Consider the following 17,159-nt stretch of genomic DNA (forward strand, 5'->3'; position numbering starts at 1 on the left):
ACGAAGAGGTACACAGACTGTACTTTTCCGGGTCGCGTCGTTTCTCTGAATGAGGCAGTTACGCGAAGATCTGAAAGGAAGCTTGTTGTTGCGTTGTATGCAGACCTACCATGTAATTAAGCATCACGAAATGTGGAGTGACATTGGCATTCTAATTACATATCAACCTACTTCTCCGTTGTTCTCGCCAGGTCTTAGTCCAAAGCGGCCAACAAGGGCCAACAACCTTGAACAAGAGCACTTAAGTACTCATAGTCTCAGATCTCACTCAAGTTATAGCATGTCGACAACAGACGGGACGATGCCGGATCTTGATGCCGCCAAGCGACTGAAACCCAGAAGGATCATCACGCAAGGTTGGAGAGAACAAAAGAGTGGAGGACCCCGTCTCGAAACATTGTCCCTGAGCGTTAACTGCAACGGGTCCCTTGGTGCTTGGCTCTGAGGTTAATGTCAGTTTTCGTTGCGCAACCTCCGTCCCCTGATACTCGCTAGGAGATTTGCACAGTCACCGCTCACAGCTGCTATGTACCGCCCTGCCCACCGTTGAGCTACCACAAAGCCGTAGTTGGTATTAACGGCCGACCGTCAACGGTTACTAACCAACGCGGTAAAAATACGACCAAACTCCGCCCTTCCTCAGGCTTATTAAGTGACTAGGAGAATTGCACATACATAGAATGAGGATAGCGTGATGACGACGACGATTGAAAACCACATTCTCCAACTCACGGACTTGTCGGAATGGCCTTTCAAGATACACATCACGCTATCGATATCTATGGTGGTAATTATGACTACGGTCATCCGCGGACGACTGCACTGCCCGTAAGCGGGGTCGATAAACGGAGGAAACGGAGCCAAGATCGTCAACTTCTACCTCTTGCTCCGAGATTTCCATTTACTGATATGGGTGAGATCTTGGGAGACTATGATCGCTTATTATAGCCTTTGCAAAAACAAGCAACACATGCTCAGAGACAATCTTGACAAGCTCCTTGGCAAATTTAGACATGTCCTATTATAGGTTCCCCCTTTGCCAGGGGTATCTTGATGCTTCAAGGGGGCCAGCAAATGCCAGCCGGAGGCGTGGGCAGCAACGGAGAGTAGGAAGTTGCTAGCAAAACTCTTATAGGACCGAGTTTCCGCTTGACGCTTGGATAACAAAAACTCTTGGACTGACATGAATATATTGATGAGGTCTTTCAGCTGCGCAAGACATTTTCCGTCAACATCGTCTTGGTGGTTGCGCAGTTAACTGCTATGGTCTTTGTGGTGTGGTACCCTGCTAGACGGATCCCTGGACGACGAGGTTCCATTGCATGCTCCCGTCTTTTCCAATTGGATTGAGAGAGACGCACACTCGACCTAGTTAGCGTCGGAGATCTGTAGCGCCCGCCAATGCCGCAACAGACATCCGAGGGAGGCTCCTATTAGGTTCCCAGGGCTGAGGTTTGAATTGGCGTGATCTGGCTGACTGTTGTCACGTTGAATGATGATTGAATTGACTGAAGACAGTCAAGAGAAGAAGGGAGGATGGGATAGATAGAGTTAAACCCGTGGCGCCTGCGTTAGCGGACGCGACCGATGAGTTTGGATACCGTTGAGGACAGCACGGTACTGGGCTGTTTAGTAGCCCGGTAAGGACTCTTGCAAACTCCCTACTGGTAGGTATGTACAGAGGCAGGAGGTACTTATCGCTGTACTGTCAGTGATACAACTGCTCCCCAGGTAGGAAATTGATGTCCAGGCCAAGCCGACAGATCGTGTCCAGTCGTATTTGTTACACATGACTGATGAACACTATATTTGGCTGAACGAGCAATCGCACTGAAGGGTACAGGATTGGATTGGATTGGACCTATTGGATGGGTTACAACACTGCCTCTGGCAGGGCTGTACCGTCTTGTTAGACTGCAAAACAGTCGGTAAAGTGAGGTACAGTAAGCATGAGTGCGAGACAGCACATTGCGATGCACTAACCATTTGTATGCAGGCGGGGAGCATAAAGGTAAAGCAGGACGAGATGACAGGGTACTTAAGGGGTACATTCCGGACAAAGCAGATGAGCGCGTCGGATGGGTCGGGAGCACGACTCCCACACACACCCACCCACCGCGCTCCACGCCCCCCGACACCATCTCTCCACTGCCCATTTCCCCTTCAGCAACGCTCCCCAGCGAGTCCCAGTGCTTGTCTCGAGCGGGTACCACCCAGAATTGTCCTCTTTCTTTGCCAGCCCGAGTGCTAGAGTCTCAGACTTTTTGGCGGTTGCTCACTCTAACTGGCGGACAGGGCGCGGTCTCCTCCAAAGTCCACCGTATCTTTTTTTCCCTTTCTTAGGTTGCTTTGCTAGCTTGCCTTGCCTTGCCTCGCCGCCCCGTTCTTTCCATGGGATCCTAACATTGCTTACACAATTCCCCTGGTACCATACTTCCAGCCAGCCAGCCATCCAGACTTCTCACATCTCGTCACCATCAATCTTACCTTTACTCTCCACGTTCCCGCTTCACTCACTTTCTTGCATCGTCTTGACGACTTACCAACGGCCCTGGCGACGCCGTTTATTTCCAAAAAACAACCAACCCGTCGACGCCATTAATAACCTTTTGACGAGCAGCTGGTGTTGCTTCAATTGCACCTGCTCCATTCTCTTCGACACAGCAACGCACCGCACCGCACATCACGGTGCCATATAATATTGATCGTGCCGAATTTCATCATCCGCATCCCGCCTCGACTGATTCCACTACGCTCATTTCTCCCAACCTGGCTGGCATCGAGGGGCCGATCGGGCGCCTGCCCGCGACTTCACCATGACCACAACAACAACCGCTGACGGTCATCTGGCTGCTCCTGACGATTCTCAGCACTTGAGCGCTACTCAAAGATCGCGTTGGGCCACCCAAAGGAAAAGTGTCAATAGTAGCAACAACAAGCGCAACTCTATTCTCGATCGTATGGGACACAAGAAGACAGGCTCCAACGAAAAGAACCCCCCTTCTGACGGATCCGACCCTGCCGGCGATGACGGACAATCGCCAGAAGCGAATCCCGACAACGAGGATGAGGATGAGGAGCACGAAAACAGGACCTTGTACTTCAACCAGCCTCTACCAACTGAACTTCTAGATGAGAATGGCGCCCCGAGTCAAACATACACGAGAAATAAGATCCGAACAGCCAAATACACCCCTATATCGTTCGTTCCAAAGAACTTGTGGTTCCAATTCCATAACGTTGCAAACATCTTTTTCTTGTTTCTCGTCATTCTGGTCGTAAGTATTGCTATCTCTTCTGATTCTTCCATAGCCTTTTAAATAACCCTTAACCCTTTTGTATAGATTTTCCCAATCTTTGGTGGAGTCAACCCAGGTCTCAACGCCGTGCCTTTGATCTTTATCATTGCAGTCACTGCTATCAAGGATGCCATCGAAGATTACCGACGAACCGTTCTCGACATTGAGCTCAACAATGCCCCGGTGCACCGACTCCGAAACTGGAACAATGTCAACGTTTTGGAGGGTGACGTTTCTACTTGGCGCCAGTTCAAAAAGGCAAATTCCAAATTCTTTGGTTCCATCTGGCGTGCTACTCAATCTATCTGGTCCAAAAAAGCAAAGGAAGAAAGGGCGAAACGCAAGGCTGTATCGACTGAGGAAGACGGCCCCCGCGCCTCGGTTGAGACGCAACGAACTAGACAGTCTATGCGACAGTCTATCGCATCGCCTTTTACTGGACGGGAGTCCTTCATGTCTGCCCGAGAGGACATACAGATGACCCCTGTTCCATCACCGTCGCCCCAGGCTACGCCGCACGCCCGTTTTGAGATGCCAGATGAGCAGGATGCGAAGCGCGCTACTGCTTTGATGCAGATGAAATCAGACGTCATCAACTATCATCACCCTGCCTCTGGTGCTCGTTTCCAGAAGGATACTTGGAAAAGTCTCAATGTCGGTGATTTTGTCCGCATCTACAACGATGAGGAACTGCCTGCCGATGTTATCATTCTCTCTACCTCTGACCCCGACGGAGCTTGTTACGTTGAAACTAAGAATCTGGATGGCGAAACCAATCTCAAGGTTCGCCAGGCTGTGCGTTGCGGTCGATCGTTGAAGCATGCCAGAGACTGCGAGCGCGCCGAGTTCGTGGTCGAGAGCGAAGGTCCCCAACCTAATCTGTACAAGTACAATGGTGCCATCAAATGGAAACAATCAGTGCCTGGTTACTTAGACGACGAACCTGAGGACATGACTGAACCTATCACCATTGACAATCTCTTACTGCGTGGCTGCAACCTCAGGAACACCGAATGGATTGTTGGTGTAGTCATCTATACAGGACACGACACGAAGATTATGATGAATGCCGGCATAACTCCTAGCAAGCGCGCCCGTATCGCTAGGGAGATGAACTTCAACGTTGTCTGCAACTTCGGTATTTTGCTCATCATGTGTTTACTCGCTGCTATTATCAATGGTGTTGCCTGGGCGAAGACCGACGCCTCTCTCCATTTCTTTGACTTTGGCTCTATTGGAGGAAAGCCAGCTATGAGCGGTTTCATCACATTCTGGGCCGCCATCATTCTGTTCCAGAATTTGGTTCCAATTTCGCTTTACATCACACTGGAAATTGTCCGTACTTTGCAGGCAGTCTTCATCTACAACGACGTGGAAATGTACTACGAACCCATTGATCAACCATGTATTCCTAAGTCATGGAACATCTCGGATGATGTTGGCCAAATCGAATACATTTTCTCCGACAAGACTGGTACTCTGACACAGAACGTCATGGAGTTCAAGAAAGCGACTATCAACGGACAGCCATACGGTGAGGCGTACACTGAAGCTCAAGCCGGAATGCAAAAGCGACTCGGTATTGATGTTGAGAAAGAAGGCGAACGGGTTCGCGCTGAGATTGCTGATGCAAAGGTTCGTGCGTTAGCTGGTCTGCGTAACATTCATGACAACCCGTTTCTACACGATGAATCTCTGACTTTCATTGCCCCTGATTTTGTATCCGACCTGGCTGGCGAATCAGGCCCCGATCAGAAGGAAGCCAACGAGTTTTTCATGCTTGCCCTGGCTCTTTGCCATACTGTAATGGCTGAAAAGGTGGACGGTGATATTCCGCAAATGATCTTCAAGGCGCAATCTCCCGACGAGGAAGCTTTGGTCGCCACCGCTCGCGACATGGGGTTTACTGTCTTGGGAAGCTCAGGTGAAGGCATCAACCTAAACGTTATGGGCGAGGACCGCCATTATCAGATTTTGAACACGATCGAATTCAATTCGAGTCGAAAGCGAATGAGTTCTATCGTGAGGATGCCCGATGGTCGAATTATCCTCTTCTGCAAGGGTGCGGACAGTATTATATACTCCCGTCTCAAGCGTGGGGAGCAGAAAGAGCTCAGAAAGACCACCGCGGAGCACCTTGAGATGTTTGCTCGTGAAGGTCTCCGAACACTCTGCATCGCCTGGAAGGAGGTTACAGAGCATGATTACCGAGTTTGGAAGAAGGAACATGACGCAGCCGCCTCCGCATTAGAGGAACGAGAAGAGAAGCTGGAAACCGTGGCTGAGCTGATTGAACAAGATCTTTACCTCGTCGGTGGTACAGCTATTGAGGATCGTCTGCAAGATGGAGTCCCCGACACAATTGCTCTCCTGGGTAACGCTGGTATCAAGCTCTGGGTTCTTACAGGTGATAAGGTTGAGACCGCCATCAACATCGGTTTCTCATGCAATCTTCTTAATAACGACATGGAATTGATTCATTTGAAGGTGGACGAGGACGAGTCTGGCGAAATTACCGACGAGGCGTTCTTTGAAATGGCAGAAAAACTTCTCGATGACAATCTCCAAATCTTTGGTATCACTGGTAGCGACCACGATCTCGCTCTTGCTAAAAAGAACCACGAACCACCGGCACCAACACACGGACTGGTCATTGATGGTTTTACTCTCCGATGGGTTCTCAACGACCGCTTGAAACAGAAATTCCTTCTACTCTGCAAGCAGTGCAAATCAGTCCTGTGTTGCCGTGTCAGTCCTGCCCAAAAAGCTGCTGTGGTAGCCATGGTCAAGAACGGTCTCGATGTTATGACTCTCTCTATTGGTGATGGTGCCAACGATGTCGCCATGATTCAGGAGGCCGACGTTGGTGTCGGTATTGCCGGCGTTGAAGGTCGCCAGGCTGCCATGTCTTCTGATTACGCGATTGCTCAGTTCCGGTTCTTATCAAGACTGGTGCTTGTACATGGTCGGTGGTCCTATCGCCGTCTTGCTGAGAGTATTAGCAACTTCTTCTACAAGAACATGGTTTGGACCTTCTCAATCTTTTGGTATGAGATTTATTGTGATATGGACATGACTTATTTGTTTGACTACACATACATTCTCATGTTCAACCTCTTCTTCACATCGATTCCTGTCGCTATTATGGGTGTCCTGGATCAGGATGTGTCTGATAAAGTATCTTTGGCTGTTCCCCAGCTCTACCGACGTGGTATTGAGCGACTGGAGTGGACCCAGCTCAAGTTCTGGTAAGTAACGCGCCGGCAACAACACTACTGTTTCACGCTAACATAATCAAGGCTCTACATGATCGATGGCATTTACCAGTCCATTATGGTCTTCTTTATCCCCTACCTGCTCTTCATGCCTGGTACCTTCTTGACTGCAAATGGTCTTGGCCTAGAGGACCGTCTTCGATTTGGTACCTATGTCGCCCACCCTGCCGTTATCACTATCAACATGTACATCTTGATCAACACCTATCGCTGGGATTGGCTCATGGTACTTATTGTTGTCATCTCGGATGTGTTCATTTTCTTCTGGACTGGAGTCTACACCTCCTTTACCTCTTCGCAGTACTTCTACGGTACTGCCGCACAAGTCTATGGAGAGGCAACTTTTTGGGCGTGTTTCTTCCTGGTGCCTGTCATCTGTCTTTTCCCACGCTTTGCTATCAAGGCCCTTCAGAAGGTTTACTGGCCTTACGATGTTGATATTATCCGCGAGCAGGAGAGGATGGGCAAGTTCGCCTACCTTGACAAAACAGACGAGACAAATGACCCACCTACTGCCGACACGAAGAGCGATAAGTCAAAGTCTTCCAAGAGTTCCAGGAGGTCCAAGAAGATGCCGAAACACGTTGCATACGGCAGTGTTGATGAGGACCTACGACCGATTTACCCCCCTTCAACAGCAACAAGAGCGACAACATACAATCAGCACAGCCAAAATGGTAGCGACTCAACTAATTATACGGCACACCGTATTTCGCTGGATGTGCCGATGCAAGGTCGCCCGTCGATAGACCGTGCTCGACCTTCGTATGATCGGATGCGGGCCTCGATGGATCGTGTCAGACCCAGCTTCGAGGCCAGCAACGACTTTACGTCAGCAGCGCGGTTATCACGAATCGAGTCGAGTCAATCACAGACAGGACGCTTCCATCCTCGCCTCAGAGGGCTTTCATTGACCAAGAGTGCCAACATATAAGAGATGGATGATGATTCACACTCCCTCAACCATGGCTGACGACACGGATCTGCTTTTCAGTTTCTGAGCTTTGTTTCTCTTCGCCTTTTATTGCTTTTGATATCCCAGGCCTTCATGGGGCTAGTGACGCACGTACGATCTGCATGGGCGATCTGTCAGCTGCTCCCCCCGGTCTTTGTCTGTTTGTTTACGCGCCGAAGCACGCAACGAAGGCAACGAGGTCGAATTAGTTCTTTTTTCTGGATCTTCCCACGCTTTACACTGGGAGGTTTGCTTTACATACGCAGGGCGTTATAAAGGGGAAACGCAAAAGGGGGTTTTGCTTTTTTTTTGTATGAACTGTTTTCTGGTGGCTCCCAGTACTATCACTTTTAGTCTTATTTCCTCCGCCGAAGAGTTTTCCACCCTTTTTTTTTCTTTTTCTTTTTCTTTTAGCATCTTTAGAGTTGGAGAGCAGCGAAATCATTCACTGACGAAGAATATTTCATTATTGCGTGGTCGGAATCGAGAAAAGGAGAAGAAGCGGAATCAGGCATGAGCCGAGAGAGGGAACGATACAAATCAGAAAGAGAAAGAGAGAAGAAAGAGAGGGAAGCGGATGATGTTCTGAGATAGTAAATAAGCAGCGGTTATATAATCAGGTTGTCCGTTTTGGAAACCAGACATGAAAATCAATAAGACGATATGCAATTCAATCACTAGATTACCGGTTGCAGTAACATGGAGTCACTCCATTAATGGTTCCATTTGTGATATCGTAGTAGTGTTGAGTGAGTGAGGTTGAAGGGCGAGTACGAATACGCTATATCGGTCAAGGCTTGGCAGGAACGGGTTCCACAAAGTCCCTGAGTACGTACCTGCATGTCCAAAGTCAATGGTCAATAATACTAAGGTGACTTACTCCCACTTTAAATGACCCTCGCGCGGGCTCCAGTTGTGGCACGATATAAAGAAGGCTCCCAATTCCTGCGGTTTAGGATCTTTTTACATTTGTAAACAAGATTGATTGTGCCTGAATCTACAATGGAGGATCAAGAACCTCTGCTCCTTGCCGTCTGGCGGCGCTGCAGTGAGATGGCAGCTGAGCACAACATCTCGTACGTTGAATCCATTCAGCCATTGACCACGTCCAATAAGCTAATATACTCCTTAAAGACAATCTACGCTTTCCGCCGCTGGAACAGTTATCGCCATCATCGCCGCTACTCTCATCCTCCGCATCACCAACGCCATAGCTGCAGCGTCCGTCTCAGCAGCTACTAGCCGTCCTCGAAAGTACACCGTTCCTTCGCCCAAGGTCCCCGAGCCACACACCACCGTCGATATCACCTCTGTCAAGGTCTCTGGTAGCTCAGCCGTTCAATGTTACGCCCCAGCGACTGGCCAATTCCTAGGAAACGTCAACCCTTCTACACCTGCCGCCATCGACCGAGCCGTTTCCGCTGCTGCCACCGCGCAAAAGACATGGGCCGAGACTACATTCGACCAGCGCCGTGCTGTGCTTAGCTCGCTGCTGCAGCACGTCCTCGACAATGCCGAAGAGATTGTCAAGATTGCTTGCCTCGACAGTGGAAAAACCATGGTGGACGCCCAGCTGGGAGAGATTCTTGTTACAGCCGAGAAGCTCAAGTGGACGTTGTCTCACGGAGAACAGGCATTGCGCCCCTCGCGCCGTCCTACCAACTTTCTCATGATGTACAAGCGCAACACAGTTCACTACGAGCCCCTTGGTATTGTTGCTGCCCTGGTCAGCTGGAACTACCCTTTCCACAACTTCATTGGACCCGTCATCAGCGCCCTCTTTTCTGGCAACGGTATCCTTGTCAAGGTTTCTGAGCAGACGGCCTGGTCTAGCCAATACTTTACAAACATTGCTCGTGGCGCTCTCATCGCTCACGGGCACGATCCTCAGCTTGTACAGACCATCGTGTGCTGGCCTCAAGCAGCTGGCCATCTTACTTCCCACCCTGGTATTAGCCACATCACATTCATCGGATCGCAATCTGTCGCCCACCATGTTGCTGCAAGCGCAGCTAAAAGGCTTACCCCTGTTGTTGCTGAACTCGGCGGTAAGGACCCTTTCATTGTCCTGGACTCCGCTTCTGGCGACCTCAAGCGCATTGCCGAAGTCATTCTTCGCGGAACCTTCCAAGCTGCCGGCCAGAACTGTATCGGCATCGAACGAGTCATTGCCCCTAGCGCTATCCACGACAAGCTTGTAGAAATGCTTGCACCCCGTGTCAACGCTCTGCGACTAGGCCCCGATGCTGATGTTGGTGCCATGATATCTGACGCCTCCTTTGATCGCCTCGAGGAACTCATTGCCGAAGCTGTTTCTCAAGGTGCCCGTCTCCTCGCCGGCGGCAAGCGATACGATCATCCTGAATATCCCAGCGGTCACTACTTCCAACCGACCTTCCTCGCAGATGTTACCCCTGAAATGCGCATTGCACAAAACGAGTGCTTTGCCCCCGTTCTCACCCTTCTTCGCGCAAAGTCTTCTTCTCCTGAAGATATCCTCTCTATCGCCAACGCACCCAACTTTGGCCTTGGTGCCTCTGTACATGGCTCTGAGCGTGACCCCAACGTACAGCCTATCGTTAAGGGACTCCGTGCCGGTATGGTCGCTGTCAATGATTTTGCTGTCTACTATGCTGTCCAGCTGCCCTTTGGCGGTGTCGGTGGTTCTGGTTATGGCCGTTTTGCAGGCGAGGAAGGCCTGCGCGGTCTTTGCAATGCAAAGGCTGTCTGCGAGGACCGTTTCGGCTGGTTGGGCATCCGCACCAGCATCCCACCTCCGGTACAGTACCCGATTAAGAGCCAGCCCGACAGTTGGAAGTTTACCCATGGTGTTGTCGAGCTGGGCTATGGAGCCCCCATCAGGAAGCTCAAAGGTCTTGGTAAGATTCTCCAGAACATGTGAGCTGAAGGGCTATAGCAAGCGCTGGAGACGAGGTAGAAACCTAGGGCACATGTCTGCTGTATCAAACAACTAAGGCTCCGGACAAGATCATGCATGGCCATAGATTCGGTGACTGCAGTTGAATCTAATGCTGAATCACTGATTGTCGCATGGCATCGTTCAACATCACTCGGAACATCAGCACATGACTTATTACGTGACTGACCTAACACCTTATGCAAGCTTTCGCTTCGGATTTAAGCTTCCTATAGACCTTAATTTCGAATTGACAATAATTACCCCAATAACTCACTAGCTACTAACCACAGCATCTCGTAGCCCAGCGCGGCCAATGGGCCTACCAATCGACTTTCTGTTCTTGTTGTTTTGTGTTAAGAGGGGAAGGATATTTCGGAATGAGTTAACAGCTCAAATACTGACGTTAAGGTTTCGCTTTATTAAGCCCTATGGCTTATTGACTTACCTATAGTTTTTTATATAATATTATAGTATTTTCTTTTTTTTTTTAACTGTTAAACTTATATCTCTTTAATAATCGAATAAGTACTTCATTGATAGCTTCGGTAAATCGGATGATAAATAATCTCACGAGTGATGAGCAGAACTAAATAATAAAGAACAAATACCAGCTCAAACGAATGGGTGGCTCAGTTTCTGAAATGCCGCGGTACCGTGCCGTCCACGTAACACTTATCTTGTTCCCAACTGCCAGGGCTCGTTCTCTCACGAGCAGCTCTACACCTAGCAATCTTTACAACAGCCTCTCACATGCTGGCTGATTGGATAGGCACATTGTCCATTTCTCAAAGTATGGCATCGCGAGTTTTACAAGTAGATTTACTTCATTGAGGGCAAATTTGTCTTTCGTTGAGATGCTATCTATCTACTAATCTAGGTGGCACCCAGATTGTCAGACTTCTCATGTACCTCAGCAATCCTTTGCGTACAGCCAACTCTGAGCTGCGATTCCTTTCACCTGGGAGTGTCGGGGTCGAATAGACCTGACAAGCTACTGGTAGGTGACTACCTGTGCTGTCGTGGAACACAAAAATTTACCAAGCATCGACGGCAACAGGGGCAGGAGCAGCACCCCAAGCATCGCCAGCACCACCACCACTCCATGCATCACCACCGCCGGTGTCACCGGTGTCACCACCACCACCCCAGGCATCACCGCCGGTGTCACCGCCATCACCAGCTCCCCAAGCATCGCCACCAGCATCTCCAGCACCAGCATAGTCGTTGGGATCGAAGTCCGAATCAGCCTCGAACTTGAGGTTGGCGCGGGCATCGCCTTCAGGGACGTACTGCTGCAAGAACTCGGGAATTTCCTGGTCAGTCTCCAGGAGGGTGCGGGTGAGAACGCTGCCAAGTGGTTCATCTCGCTCAGAAAAGAGGGACGTAGCCACGCCTCGATGTCCGATGCGGCCAGTTCGGCCTAGTTAAGTTAGTAAATGAATACTGGGAAGGAATGTTATCATACCGATGCGGTGAGTGTATTCCTCGATACCGCCATACTCAATAGAAGGCAGGTCGTAGTTGATGACATGCATGACGTTTTGGACGTCGATACCACGCGCAGTGACTCCAGTGGCAATGAGGATAGGTGCATTGCCCGATCGGAAGGCACGCATAGCGGCCTCGCGCTCCTGTTGAGTACGGTCGCTGTGCATGGAAGTGACCGGCAGCTTCATGTTGAAGAGAAAATCATCGAGGTTGTCTGCGGACTGACGGCTGTTGACAAAGATGATAGTGCGAATGCCGTGCATTTCCTCAAGTAAACCGACCAGAAGCTCTCGCTTTTCATGACCCTCAGCTTGGAGGACGATCTGCCGGATGTTGGCGGTCGTGCTGCCAGCACGACCAACACGGAAACGGACATGGGAAGCAGCCAGGTAGTTCTTGGCAAGGTCACGGGCGGCCTTCGGGAAGGTAGCCGAAAACAAGCTGAACTTGACGTTTCCTTCATCCTGCTCTGTGAATCGGTCAGCCACTAGTTAATGGTCTTTGTCGGTCATGCTTACCGCCACCCGACAGGATCGGGTTCAGTTCCTCGGCCCAGTCATCATTCAGAAGCTCATCAGCTTCATCAATGACTATGTAGCGCAGACGGCGGAGGGTGAGGTTTCGAGGTCGCTGAATGAAGTCAACAAGACGTCCAGGGGTTCCGACAAGAACGTCACAGCCCATGCTGAGGAGTGAAATCTGCTCGCTGATAGGCACACCACCGTACACAACACCAGGTCGCAGCATGGTGCGATAGCACAGCTTACGCGCCTCGTTGAAGATTTGAAGCGCAAGCTCGCGAGTCGGAACGACGATCAAAACGAGAGGCTCAGCAGCCACTTCGTCCATACCGGGACGGAAAGTGATGGGGTTTGGGCGAGTGGCAGCCAGCTTCTTGGCCTTTCCCATGAGCTTGCTCAAAATGGGAATCAGGTAAGCGGCTGTCTTGCCAGATCCTACAATAGGGTCAGTTGTATTCGACATATGTTAAAGCTAGGTATGCATACCTGTCTGAGCGATCCCGATAACGTCATGACCAGTGAGGATAGACGGGATGGTGAACTTTTGGATAGGAGTGGGAACATCGTATCCGCAAAGCTCGATGTTCTCCAACATAGCGGGATGAATGCCACCCTTCTCGAAGGACTTGATAGGATCGATCTTGGTCGGTCCCTCCTGCTGGACCTCGATACTTTCGATTCTGGGAAATGATTAGATGGTCCAAGAAACGATGAGACTCAGCAACTTACCGAGAAAAATCAAGCCCCTTTCGTTCATGACGAGTGTCAGGCTCGCCGAAAAGCTCGAGCTCGAGATCAGGGCATTTGGGGCCAACTTCACCATACTCGTCCTGCCAGGCGTAGGCACGGGCACTGCAGCCCCAAGTCTGGGTGTCACCACCAGCGGCCAGAGACGTGTAATCAAATGCCTGGGGCTCGGTCCAGCGACCACGGGAGGCATCATAGCCCTTGGGGGGCTCGGCCTGAGCGTCACCGTTCTGAACCTGGGTGCTCTGCTCAGTGGTGGGGAAGGCATCGGCCTCCTTGGTGGCAGGAAGTGCCTCAGACATGTCGCCAGTTCCCCAGGGGTCCGACATCGTGTCCGGAACTATGTCTCGGTTATTAGATTGGCCGCTCGGATGATATTGAGACAAATGAATAATGGTTGTAGGGGATAGAGAAGACTTACTTCGAAGGTGAGTGTCGGTAAAAAAAGATGAGTTGTTGGGGCAAGAAGGCCTTTGCGAGATGGAGATAGGAGCGGTGCGCTGCAGAAGTAAACGTCAATAGGCTTTCCACCACGAAGTCATAGATGGCATGCAGTAAGCCGGCAAGGAAATCTAGACTGGGAAAGAGAAGAGGTTGCACAGATGCGCAGGAAAAAACAAAACAGGAGAAGGAAGGCGGGCGGAGAGAAACATACCTGACGAAAACCTCTCGAGAAAACAGTTGGCAGATATCCTCAAGCTTCTACTTTCTGATTAAAGTAGAAGAAGGAAAGAAAGAAATGTCTCTGACTCGGCTCAAATGAAGTGAGCTGAGGCAGAGTGAAAATGAAAAGAAGGGTAAAGATCGAAGTGTGGGTGGGGAGAAAGGAAGGAAGAAGGAAGGAGGAAGGAGGGGAGAGGAAGTACTTATAGGTACTGGTTGTTGCCTAGCGGGCGACGCGCTGTGAAGGCAATGATTCACTGCAGAGGATGGGAAACAAAAATAGAAGGGGATAATGGAAGGGAGTCCCAAATAACTGTGTTTGCCAGTCGAGGCAGGTGCCCGTGCCGCGTTCGTAGTGACGTGCCAGCCGGCTGCCAGCTGCAGAAGAAATAATTGGAGGCAAGTGCACCTGAATACAAGGCAGCTTCCTTAGTAGTAGCCACCAGAGGAATCTCGCAATGGATTTGTTAAAATAACCCCAGAACTTATCATTCAATAAAGGTCATGTCGGAAAAGGAAAACCGATGTGGGTGTTGTTGAAGGTCTGGTCAGGGGGAAGCTATTGGAAGTAAGACTACAATAAGGATTAAGAACCCCGTCATAGATAAAAATCTGATTCACAATAAAATGCTAATCATCATATACTTGCATCGTACATTGTTAGCCCACTAAGATGACCGTTCTCCTCGACGTTGGCTCTACGGGATCTGTGAACGACAAATCTTGACAAGTTGAACTCGAATGCAGACCGTCCGGTTTTAGACTTGACAATACGACACTTGATGAATCCTTATTTTAACTAAATGAACATCGTGTTTTATATATGTTTAACTCGAGCGAAACTCCGGAAGTGTCGCCCGCCTTAAGGAGAAGATAAGCATGAGACGCATCGCATCGAATATGAAATGCCATTTCAGTAACCCGCAAGCCCGCAGTCAGCTGGTGACTTTATTTGTGAGAAAGTATGTAGTATCATTAGGGATCTATAAAAACCTTTCACCAAAGGCTCAGGAGATCCTGGGTATCCATTGCTGTTGAACTCTCATATTCGCCCATCCCATTTTGAAGCACTTGGTCCAGGCCAGCTGCCGCTCGGCCTGTAGCACCGCCTTCTTTCTTAGCTTGGTCCGCGCCCTTCAATACTGCCTCCAAGAACCTTCGCTCAAAAACGCGTTGTCTCGCGTCTCGGCTGGGATACATTTCTCCTTCTTCGTCTCGTCTAGTGCCGTATAGGTTGAGATATTCAAAAGCATTCGAATCCTGGGGTATCCGGTACAAGTTGTCCCATATCTCTGATTCATCTTCGGGAATCTCAGCTTCGGGTCGAAGACCGGCTTCTAGAAACCGTGATAGAGTGGCGATCTGGCGGGCATATGTTGCAGCGCCCTTGGCGCTAAGTCCAGATTTTGTACCAGAGGACCATCCGGCTTTTGGGATTTTCAGTGCCCATCCCATCATGGCACAAAAACTGCTCAAGGTCTTGACCCAACCGCCAGGGCACACTACCAAGTCGTTCTCTGCCACATCCAGAAGCCATTCCATTACGCCTAGTGAGTCGTTGCTGATATCTGCTGATAAATGCGTCATGCCTGCCCGGACGAACATAATGGCTTGCTCTACACTGTGTCTGACCTCGTCAGATGGGAGCTCTCTGAAAAGTTTGAGAAGTTGACTTCGGACTGGTGTCGAGCTATCTGAAATCAAAGGGAGCAATTTGACAAGCACCGCATGTGTCCCTACAGGATTGACTGGAGGCTCTGAAGAAAGCTGCGACGTAAGATAGGCCAATGCTTCCCTCCTTTGCTTGTCAGATTTTGAAGAAGATGCTAGTGATAGATTGTGCTTGAATTGTTGAACGACATCAGGTGCGACTGCTGATAATGATTGATGTCCCATTACAATCGCTGTGACTTGTCAGTAATTGAAAGATGCAGACAACGTGACTCTTCATCTACCTCTGGACTTGAAACTCGTGTCTGTGAAGTTGGAGGCTTTTGCCTTGTCCTTTCCAACCTTGAACTTCGGTTTCTTCATCATGAATTGTGAGCTCATATTTCTGCACGACAGTGACGGTCGATACATACTTGGAAGTCCTTCTGCTTCTCACGCTTTTTCTTGTTGCTGGAGCCCATGGTGTCGGTTTAGTCGCTATGAGAGATAATGATAGTAGGTGTAGAGATTCAATGATGCTTGGCGATTGCGATCGTAATACTGAGATGCTGCTGGTACTTTAAGATTTAGATTCTTCGATCACCACTGATAAGATCTACTTTCCTCAATGGGTTTCTCAAAATTTTGGCGGTGGTAGGTGGCAGAATATGCGTCCTGCTAGCCTGCCCCGCCACCTCCCTGTCTCCTATCTAACCACGCCGGGAGCTGATAAGCCAGGTCTACCAAAGCAGCAACACCACATTTAGAATGACAGACACGACACTGGTATGCTGTATCACAATATGATGACCGTTCCATATGGCTTACAAATTTATAGGTCAACGGGCACGATGCACTCGAGGAGAAGCTCGGTCGCTTATCGAAGAAGCCTGGTGTGAAAGCTAGCATTGTCCTCGACCGCGCTACAGGTGCGATCCTCAAAACAAGCGGACAAGTCGACGCCTTACAGACCTCCAAGTCTCGAACTACATCTACGGCCACAACATTCTCCAACGAAACCCCTGCGCTAGAAGAGAACGAAACACAAGGAGTCGAGCAGTTCGCAGCGATCGTCTGGAACTATGTGAATAGCTCTGGCAATCTGGTCCAGGAGTTGGACGGTGAGGTAAGAGCGGTGTTCGGCATCATGGGAGTTCGCTGCTGATACTTGACAGGACGAAGTGAAGCTTCTACGGTTGCGGACAAGGAAACAGGAATTGGTCATCGTGCCGGATCCCAAGTATCTGCTTGTCGTTGTGCATGATACGCCGCCAGCTTGAGCTTCGAAACATTCTTGTCTGAGTCTAACAATGCTTCAGACTAGAGCCAATCGCTTGTTGGGTACTGCTGAAGGATTGAGGAAAGAGACTCCTTGAATCAAAGAACATGTTTGCATCATCGGCTGTTTGTCCCCATCCGACAGACCATGAAACAGAAGATACACAGTACCCAATGTTGGCCGATGTTGCGTGTAGTCATGGGCCTGAGTAGTGTGAGAGATCTTCATTATAACTACAATTCTTAGGTTGGTAGTTGGTAAGGCAAGGTGCATACAATACTGTGCCTCAAAGGAGGAAACAGCATTGGCAATCTGGGCTGGACTTTGCGCCCTTGCGATCATTCCACTACCTGATTTTACGT

General features: G+C 49.8%; 5 protein-coding genes across 5 annotated transcripts, besides 3 other annotated features; 3 read left to right on the forward strand and 2 right to left on the reverse strand.

Moving 5' to 3' along the window:
• Nucleotides 1–2,816: 2,816 nt before the first annotated feature.
• FPSE_07871 (uncharacterized protein) lies at nt 2,817–7,508 on the forward strand (the record flags this gene model as incomplete). The annotated part of the gene is made up of 3 exons (XM_009260989.1): nt 2,817–3,278; nt 3,345–6,547; nt 6,599–7,508. The coding sequence occupies 3 exons, from the start codon at nt 2,817–2,819 to the stop codon at nt 7,506–7,508; spliced, it is 4,575 nt and encodes a 1,524-aa protein (XP_009259264.1).
• A 1,023-nt stretch (nt 7,509–8,531) lies between these two features.
• On the forward strand, nt 8,532–10,431 carry FPSE_07872 (uncharacterized protein; the record flags this gene model as incomplete). Its single annotated transcript, XM_009260990.1, has 2 exons — nt 8,532–8,605; nt 8,664–10,431. The coding sequence occupies 2 exons, from the start codon at nt 8,532–8,534 to the stop codon at nt 10,429–10,431; spliced, it is 1,842 nt and encodes a 613-aa protein (XP_009259265.1).
• Nucleotides 10,432–10,900: 469 nt separating this feature from the next.
• Nucleotides 10,901–10,940: a repeat region.
• A 543-nt stretch (nt 10,941–11,483) lies between these two features.
• FPSE_07873 (uncharacterized protein) lies at nt 11,484–13,534 on the reverse strand (the record flags this gene model as incomplete). The annotated part of the gene is made up of 5 exons (XM_009260991.1): nt 11,484–11,869; nt 11,915–12,406; nt 12,456–12,893; nt 12,945–13,138; nt 13,188–13,534. The coding sequence occupies 5 exons, from the start codon at nt 13,532–13,534 to the stop codon at nt 11,484–11,486; spliced, it is 1,857 nt and encodes a 618-aa protein (XP_009259266.1).
• Nucleotides 11,516–11,667: a microsatellite.
• Nucleotides 13,535–14,023: 489 nt separating the features above from the next.
• Nucleotides 14,024–14,062: a repeat region.
• Nucleotides 14,063–14,864: 802 nt separating this feature from the next.
• On the reverse strand, nt 14,865–16,000 carry FPSE_07874 (uncharacterized protein; the record flags this gene model as incomplete). The annotated part of the gene is made up of 3 exons (XM_009260992.1): nt 14,865–15,772; nt 15,824–15,896; nt 15,953–16,000. 3 exons carry the CDS (start codon nt 15,998–16,000, stop codon nt 14,865–14,867), a joined length of 1,029 nt encoding a protein of 342 aa, XP_009259267.1.
• A 286-nt stretch (nt 16,001–16,286) lies between these two features.
• On the forward strand, nt 16,287–16,798 carry FPSE_07875 (uncharacterized protein; the record flags this gene model as incomplete). The annotated part of the gene is made up of 3 exons (XM_009260993.1): nt 16,287–16,304; nt 16,357–16,644; nt 16,694–16,798. 3 exons carry the CDS (start codon nt 16,287–16,289, stop codon nt 16,796–16,798), a joined length of 411 nt encoding a protein of 136 aa, XP_009259268.1.
• Nucleotides 16,799–17,159: the final 361 nt, after the last annotated feature.

This window comes from Fusarium pseudograminearum, chromosome 2 (genome assembly GCF_000303195.2).
Source record: "Fusarium pseudograminearum CS3096 chromosome 2, whole genome shotgun sequence".
NCBI classification, from domain to species: domain Eukaryota; kingdom Fungi; phylum Ascomycota; class Sordariomycetes; order Hypocreales; family Nectriaceae; genus Fusarium; species Fusarium pseudograminearum.